The sequence below is a fragment of the Varanus komodoensis genome, unplaced genomic scaffold (genome assembly GCF_004798865.1).
Source record: "Varanus komodoensis strain SLA01 unplaced genomic scaffold, ASM479886v1 scaffold94, whole genome shotgun sequence".
Lineage (NCBI taxonomy): Eukaryota > Metazoa > Chordata > Lepidosauria > Squamata > Varanidae > Varanus > Varanus komodoensis.
In genome coordinates this window covers 1679935-1688433 of record NW_025336646.1, presented here as the reverse complement: position 1 = coordinate 1688433, position 8499 = coordinate 1679935, and the positions used below count along the sequence as shown (strand labels likewise).

General features: G+C 40.7%; 1 protein-coding gene across 1 annotated transcript in view; it reads left to right on the top strand.

Moving 5' to 3' along the window:
* The first annotated feature begins 4943 nt into the window (after positions 1-4943).
* LOC123017517 (C-type lectin domain family 5 member A-like) overlaps positions 4944-8499 on the top strand; it is a 7830-nt gene continuing 4274 nt past the window's right edge. The window contains exons 1-3 of the mRNA XM_044418925.1: positions 4944-5084; positions 8014-8064; positions 8162-8298. Of these exons, the coding sequence (XP_044274860.1) occupies positions 4955-5084; positions 8014-8064; positions 8162-8298 (318 nt within the window). The 5' untranslated portion in view covers positions 4944-4954. The remainder of the gene's footprint in view (positions 5085-8013; positions 8065-8161; positions 8299-8499) is intronic.

Sequence of the window (8499 nt, the reverse complement as noted above, 5' to 3'; positions counted from 1 at the left end):
TTTGAAACTGTGGATAAAAAGAAACAAATTTGGCCACTAAAGGAAGGAATTTTTTTTGAAGGATGGATGGATCCTGAATGAACTAAAATTGATTCTGAAGAAGAAGAAACAGTGAAGGTTGATTTGCAGCAAAAAACACAGCCATGTGGAATAAATACTGACCTACAGCAAATGCTACAATCACTGAAGATAAAGCAAGAAATAGTGAAGATTGAAATACAGACTTTGGAGTGGGTTGATTTTCAACAAATAACACCAAGGGGAGAAAGATGGGCTGAAGATGCAAAGTTTAAAAATATTGATTTTCAACAAACCCTATTAAAACAAAAGCGGTTTGGAAGAGGTGTAAAAAAGAAATCTTAAAAAGGAATGGTATAAATGGGTTGGCATGTTTATTGTGGTATGGAAAGGCTAAGGTATACGATTTTAACTGGAAGCTTTTCTACATTTAAATGAATTATGAAGAGATTATAAGATTTAAACTGAACTAAGAAGGAGAAGTATAGGAGTGGAGTCCCCCCCCCCCCTTTTTCTCTCTCTCCTTTGTGGGTGATATAAGGGGAAATGAGAAATTCTTTTCTTTTTCCTTTTTTATCTTAAAAATGAATGACCAAAAGCTAAGTTGCATGACTCTTTTGTCTTTGAATTGCTACACTAGAAAATGACTATTATAGGAGTAGGAGGAGCTGTACTAAATAGATTTCTTTTTACAAGCGAGATATATTAAAGATTGTAAGGAGCTGGACTCTTATAAGGAGTTAATTGTATGTGATTAAGTGAAGTGTAAGTTAGATGAAACTTTAATAAACTAGCTTAAAGAAAATTTGTTTAAAAGATATCATAGATAATTGTTGTCGTTAAATAGATTAGATATCCTTAAAGATGCTAAATGGATGTTACACATGTGAACATAAATTGGGTTAAAAGTCTTTAGTTCTTTTTTAAGCTTGGAACTTTTCTTCTTTTTCACTTTCCTTTTTAGTGGATATTAGACTGGAATACTAGTAAGCAAAAAATGTATTTGATCGTATTTGTAACTATTATAATGAGGAGTTTATCTGTTTAATATTAGAAAAATGAAAAGATCTGGAATTGTGTAGAGTTGGTTAGACTGAAGCTTCTATCAAAGAAGAAAGAAGATAGTGACTTTTATCAAATTTGGAGAGTCTTTCTTTTAATATTGGTCAAGGAAAACGGGACTCTGTAAGAAATGTATGGACTGATCTTACCGCAGAAGGAGAAAGAAGATAGTGACTTCTATCAAATTTGGAACCTTTTTTTTTATTATCGGCTGGAGAAACAGGACTTGGTTTAGACCTAAAAATGTTTTTTAAGATTCCATAAATGGATCTGAATATGATTACAGAATGTTAAAAGATAAGTAGTAAGGGGCTGACTCAGTAGTTCCGATGTTTGTGATGATTGATGTTTTTAGTACTGTTTTAAAATTTAATAAAAAAGTACTGCAAAAAAAAGAGCCTATTAACTAATAATTTAGCCATCTCTGGTGAACAGGAATTAACTAATTAGCTACATTTGTTTATTTCTTTATGTCTAAGATTTATACACTGCTTCATATTCCACTGTGGAGATTTTGAGTAGTGAACAGAAAAAGATAAAACAGGTAAAACATAAAAGAAAGCACAAGAGCTGGTGTGGTACACTGGTTAGATTGGCTGACCAACAACAAGGAAACTCAAGTTCAAATCTTCACTTATCTATGAAGCTCACTAGATTACCTCAGACCAATTATCATCTCTCAAGCTGTCCTACCTCTCAGGTTGTTGGGAAACTATCTATGTATCACTTGTCAGAGTAAAGGTGAAGTATACATGCAATAAACAAATAATGAAAGGACAGTTGCAAGAAGAAGCTAAAGAGAACTTACTTCTGAGTACATGTGGGATCTTGCCTGTGTGATGGCATCACTGGATATATTTTTGGTATATATGGTCAAGTTAAGTCCCGCATGAAACCACCTCTGTAATTCAGCTCCCAGTTCATTGCAGGAGTACTTTAAAACCAGGTTGGACAAGTCGTGGCCCTCCAGAAGTTGCCCCAGTGCAGTTCCAACAGAACTAGCGGGCATAGCTAAAATCATGGGATGGTGTGAGTTGCAGTCCAATATCAGGTGAGGGACCATGAGTTGCCCACCCCATGCTAAAAGGTGTTTATTTGGAGAGGGAGTCAATCCCCACCCCCACCCCACACACACACACAAACAGGAAAATACTAGAATGCAGCAGTCTGGAAGCAGTGCCTGAATTTCCTTCATGATAACTAATTGTGTCAATGAGGTGACACAATTAGTTATCATGAAGAATGAGAATGAGGAGGCTAGATTAGAATGATTACACTTAGAATAAGGTGGCTAGATGGAGCCACTGAAGCAGTCCCGTGAGCTTAGGTGGACTCTGGGGGTGGGGGAGAATGGTGGAGGACGGTAAGGCCTGGAGGAATGTTGTCCATGGGGTTGCAATGCGTCAGACACGACTTCGCGACAAGCAACAAATTGTGTCAAGGAGATCACTTCCAGAGAAAATACCTGAGTTCAAACAACACAAAAGTCACCCACATTCAGGGGTCGAGTATGGATTGAGTGTGGGTTGTTATTGAAACATGGGTTATTCTGTTGTCTGAACTCAGCTGATAATCCATGTTTCAGCAAGATCTCCACAGTTGAACAACTCACACTCAGTCCTAAAGTAGGAGTTACCATGTCATCTGAACAGTCAATGACTAGTGTGAAGCCAATTCTGTCTTATCCTGTGAATTTCAACAGTGCATGACTTGCTCTCATTAACACAAATATATGAGGAAGAAACTATACATTACAGGTAAATTCATACATGAAAACTCCTACAGCTTCCTTTATTAAGGAAAAAACAACATGTTTTTCCAGTGCCAAAGCTGCCAAGGAAAGGGAGGTGTTCAATCTTTTCCCAATCCACTCTTTTCCCATTAAACCTTCTATGTCACTCTCTGCTGCTCACCCTGGAATCCAGGAACATGTTTATCCTTACACACATGAGGATTTACTCAGAAGAAATATAGAAATTCATCTTTGATTTTCTATAGGTGACATTTTTTCTTTGCCTTTTTTAAACACCTGGGGGCAACTTAAGGACTTGTGACCCATCCCTAAACAATTTCACTGGTTTTCCACAGCTCTTTCGGATTCCCTTATAGCTATTTTAATTTGTGTGTGTGCGAAAATAGGATTTAGATACACCTCACCTTTTGCTTTTGCTGAAATGTAACAGCAAATGTCTTCTCCTATTTTCTTCCTGCCCATAATGATCTTTCCTTGGCCAGTCACATCACAGGGTTATTGTGAGACTGGGGGGAGTCCCTAGGCCTCATCCCAAGCTTCTTGCAAAGGACAGAAATGTGACAACACTCAATTTCCCTGAAGATGTAGCTTGATAGACTAGAGAAGAAAAGAAAGTGCCTATGTAAAAAGATAAACTATGTGTCCTTGCCTTTTGACATATTCAGTTTATATCTATGTTTGAAGGAGAACGATATTTTGTGTGGCTTAACACAGAAGTAAGCCCCATTATGACCAATGGTTTTTATTTCCAGATAATTTTGCATAAGACTAAAGTTGAAGAATACAAAAAAGGCAAAAGAGAGGAAAAAAGTCAAAATTCCCAGCATCCCCTAGCCAGGTTGGGGAAAAACAGAAAGTGGCTGGCTGGGAAATGCTGGGAAATGTGGGATAGGATTGCACCTATCTGAAATCCGGTGTCAACATTTATATGCGATTACCCATATCTCCAAACAAGTTGAACTCAAAAACTCAGGGAAATGCCAGTAAATGACAGAGCCCCAAATACCATTGCCAGCGTTTGGTGATGTATATTCAAAAAGTGCAGAAACACTTATTTGTTTTCAGGTATTTGTGAAATTCATCTGGGATTATCTAGAACAGATCAAACAGCACTTTGACATTCTGCTCCTGCCCCGCTCCAAAAGTAACAGGTGGATTCAGATTGAGTTATATTAAAACCAGACGGATCAATTTCATTTCATTGAATGAACTAATTGAAATTACTAAGCCCGGATCCAACCCAAAGGAGCCATTGGTTTGTAAAAGGGGAAGTTTGGATCATGCATTTCTAAAGACTCCTTAGAAGAATCATCCCACAAAGCTTCTGCGGACAGAGGAACAAGTGAATAATTCTCCATGCGTGGGCGGGGGGAAAAGCAGAGCTTCAGGGAAAGCCAAGAGGAAGGAAACATTGCAACTAAAGTTACAGCCAAAGCTCCACAAACACTCACTGAAGGAAGAAAAACAAAAATCGTCTTTTCATTCAGGTAAGCTTCTTTTGTTTCTGTGTTTACAGGGTTGCTCCTGGCCAAATTTTTGTGAAGGGACATCAGGGGGCATAGATATGACTAACTGAGGTTGGATACAAGCCACATCATCTCTCACATGTAGTCATTGTTCTGTTTCCTGAGGCTGGGATCCTTTTCACCATAAGCTCCATCAAATTCAATGGCATGCGATTCTCATGGACGTGGGCCCAAACCCTGCTGAAAAAGATGCAACAGCAAGCCAAATCTTTTTTCCCCGGCAACCCTAGGGTGTAACATAGATCTTTAAGATCTTTATAGATCTTATCATGCCCCTGCCTTCCTGCAAGCAAATTGACAAGAACTCTCCTTTTGGGTTTAGAGCATTTGCTTGCCTTCTTGATCTTTGGAAAGCTGAGCTCATGGAAGACAAATTGGAAAGTCCATGATTCAACTGCAAGTTGAACCAGAATTGGTTTGCTTTGTATGTTTGCATTGTACTGAATTGATTGTTTGTTTGTACTGAAGGAGTGTCTATACCTCTCTATGCATGTTCAGTTTCTCTGGTGCCCTCACACCTCACTTGACCTCAGATATACATGATATATTTCAGATCCAACTAGTTCTAGAGACATATTGGAAGTCTTCTGCCTACATGCAAAGAGGTGTTCTCCTAAATTTTTGGTGTCCCAACCTACAGGGTAAGATGAATTGGAACCTTGTGGGTGTACTTGTGACTACCGTGGTTATAAAACTTACAGGCACATCACTGTTTCTTCTATATTGTGAGTATCACATTGAATCTGGTTTGTTTGTTTGTTTTTTTGAGTAGTCTTCAGACTTTAGTGAATGCAAATTAAATAAAATCTGCCTTTACTCTGTACATCTCTTATGATTCAGTCGTTTTCTGCATTTCACCCATGACAGTTCTTTCAGCAACAGTTCCACACCCAAGTGCAAGCTGCCAAAAGTTTGCCTTTTTCTTATCATTTCAAAGTTTTATTCAAGATTTTTTTTTAAAGAAACAGAAAGAAAGTTGCTGAAAGCTACTGCTAACAGAAAAAGATCAAAGGGGGAATGCGCTCTGCAAATCAAAATCTTATTTCTGAAGCGACAGCACTTCCAGATCAAGAGACTGGAAGTAAGCAACAGGATCATGTGTTCTCTTCCTGTTTCTACATGAACACACACACACACACACACACACACACACACACACACACACACACACAGAGAGAGAGAGAGAGAGAGAGAGAGAGAGAGAGAGAGAGAGAGAGATTGATTCATGTGGCTCCTGTCCATCTTGGTTAAGATTAGGCTCTTTGCAGAAGGCCCTCAAGTCACTTCTTTGCATTACCTGCAAGATACCAGGAAACATAGCAGGGACATCATCAAGGCAGAGCGGACTGGGTTAGAAATGCAGTTTCACAACTCAGCCCAGATATTAGCTTGGCCTTCCAGAACCAGTTCTTACCTAGCTGCAATTCTGTATGCTTTTAGCTTACAGCAATCCCAGGCACACTTTCCAAGGCAGGAGCACAGCACTGCAACCGCCGCCCTGGCAAATCCAGCCCCCGCAGGCTCACCAGATGGCCAAGCCTTTTCCCCACAGGCCGCGATGTGCTGTGGTCCCCTGGCTTTTACAAGGCCACTGCCCTTTTACCATTCTAAAAATGTACGTTTCTTCTCTTAAGGCTTAGGTACTGGCCGTAAGCACTTAAAGGTGCACCGCACTGGGGATCTGGGATGTATTCTGGCGCTGCCCCAGTGCCTTTGTCCCCACACATTTTGCCTTTAGTATCACCCACCAATGGAGTGTGAGTCCCTCAGGTGCTTCTCCAAAAGTGCATTTGGAGGGAAGAGATTCAAGAACCCTGTTCTAGGGACTTTTTCTAAGTAGCAGGCAGGGAATTTCATGGCAAAGTGGACAGTATGGAACTCCCAGTAGCCCAAACTGATTCTCTGAGGTCATGGCTAGACCTCCTGCTGTTTTTAAACAGTCTAATAATGCGGAAGGGGCAGAATCCAATCATGACTGCAGTGTGGGGGAAGGGCTCCTCTCCCACATAGGCCAATTTTCAGTGGGTAATGCATGTATTTAAAAGAGGGCTCTGATCTGTTAGCTGTGCTGCTGGAGAAACTCATGTGGCAATTAAATCACTGAGATTAAAAATTAAAATGAGAAAATATTCTGGGCAGCTAGAATCATGGAATAGTAGAGTTGGAGGGGCGAGAGGGCCCAACCCCCTGCTCAGTGCAGGACTCCAAGTCAATCCATTGCTCTCAGAAAGCTGTCCAGTTGTATACAAGATTATAGTTAGAGCAGGGCATTTAGTCAGGCACCCCCTCCAAAAAAAAGGAAAAATCTTGGGCCAGTGGCTGTCCTAGTGGATTGTGGAAGCCCACCTCACTCCCGCAATGATATATACGCATGCATGTTTCCTGTCTTCTGCTCCAAGACAGGTTTTGGAAACCATACAGAAATGTGCTTGCCCTGTGTCTACTTCTAGAATGGTTTTCAGAGAAGTCATTTATAGTACAATTGCCTAACCTCATTCGAGGAGCAGAACAGCAATGAACCTAATGTCTTAGGGAGGTTGTGGGCTCTCCCACACTAGGAGCATCTCTTACAGTTGAAAAAGCAGAAAGGATACATAATGCCTTACAACTGTTTGGAGTCCTCTGTTTGGTAGCATTCCTGGTAGCATTTAAATGCTATGAAAAAATACAGAAGCTCTTTCCAGCCATGAAATTGTATTAAGAAATAGCGACAAGGTTTTCCAGGTAGAAAGAACCCAGTACCTGTAAACTCTAAACCTTTCCCAAGTTTGAACTTCCACTGACTCTCAGCAATGGGTTACTTCTGCTTTCTCAAAAGAGAGAACATTTTTCTTCAACCAACTAATGAAATTTCTCAAGGCTGCATAACTGCTGCTAATCATTGGCTCCATTTGCACAATAAAAACATGACTGCCATTTCCTGCTTCCTCAAAATGGACATTTTCCAGAGCATCAAGTCAACTTTCACCACTTTCAAAGAAAAAAGAATACGTCAATCTGCCTCTTTCACAGCCCCTGGCAAAGTTGCAGCTCCAAAAGTCATGGAAGACTAAGAGCTTGCACAATGGCATGCCAGGCAGCAGCGCCCTTAACGGAGGGTTCAGGAGGCAGAAACAAGGCAGCCCCCAGCTTAGTGTTGTGGTGGCCTGTGGCTGCGGAGTAGCTTGTATGGCTGCCAAGCGGCTGTCCTTGCTGTGCATGTGTGAATAAGTGTCACTACATGACACTCTGAGTTACATTTGACTTAACACTCTCATTCTATAGCTTAGTCCTGGAGTAACTTTACTGGTTTTAGCCTTTTTGAATTGTTTCATTTTTTTGTACATTTTAATTCCTGTTGTATTCCTGCTCTTGTTCCTGATGCCTTGAGCCATTTCCTGAAAAGTGTGCCTAATCACTTCATCTTCTCCTTCTCCTATGACATGACCTGACAGATACAGCCAGCGAATTGAAGGTTCCTGTAAAACACCTTCTGCAATGTACAGGGTTTCCAGGACCAATACAGAAAGTGTTCCTTGAAAGTAAAAATTTGGAATACACTTTTCCAAAGCATTCTTGCCATTTGCAGTTAGATAATAAGTGCATTTAAGCCCATACAGCTCTTTTAGTATTTGGGATATTTCTCCTAAATAATAAGAGTCTTTCTGTGATCAGTTTCGCAGATCTTCGAAAAAGTCCCCAATATCATCTCCGGAGGGAAAACACGTGAGTTGGCCAAAAAACCACTGCAGACAAGATGGGGACTGCTGTCTCTTCGTGCGGATTATGTACAGTATCCTCCTGTTTTTCCCATCCTCCACAGGCTGCTCCATAAGATGGGTCCTTTATGAGGGAAATTGCTACTACTTTTCTGCCCTGGAAAAAACATGGGATGAGAGCCAGGCAGACTGTGCTCAAGCGAATGCTCATCTCGCAGTTGTCAACAGCAGAGCAGAATTGGTGAGAAGGCAGAGGGCTCTGTAAAAGCATAAGAAAACAAAGCAAACTGTTCCATGAAAAGTCTAAGCCCCAGGATTCATGACCAGCTAGCGTTGAGCTGGTATGTCCCAGGGACCCAGGCCAAACTAGGCATGCCACTATTTAGACAAGAAGCTCTGTGTGTGTGTGTGTGTGTGTGTGTGTGTGTGTGTGTGTGTGTGT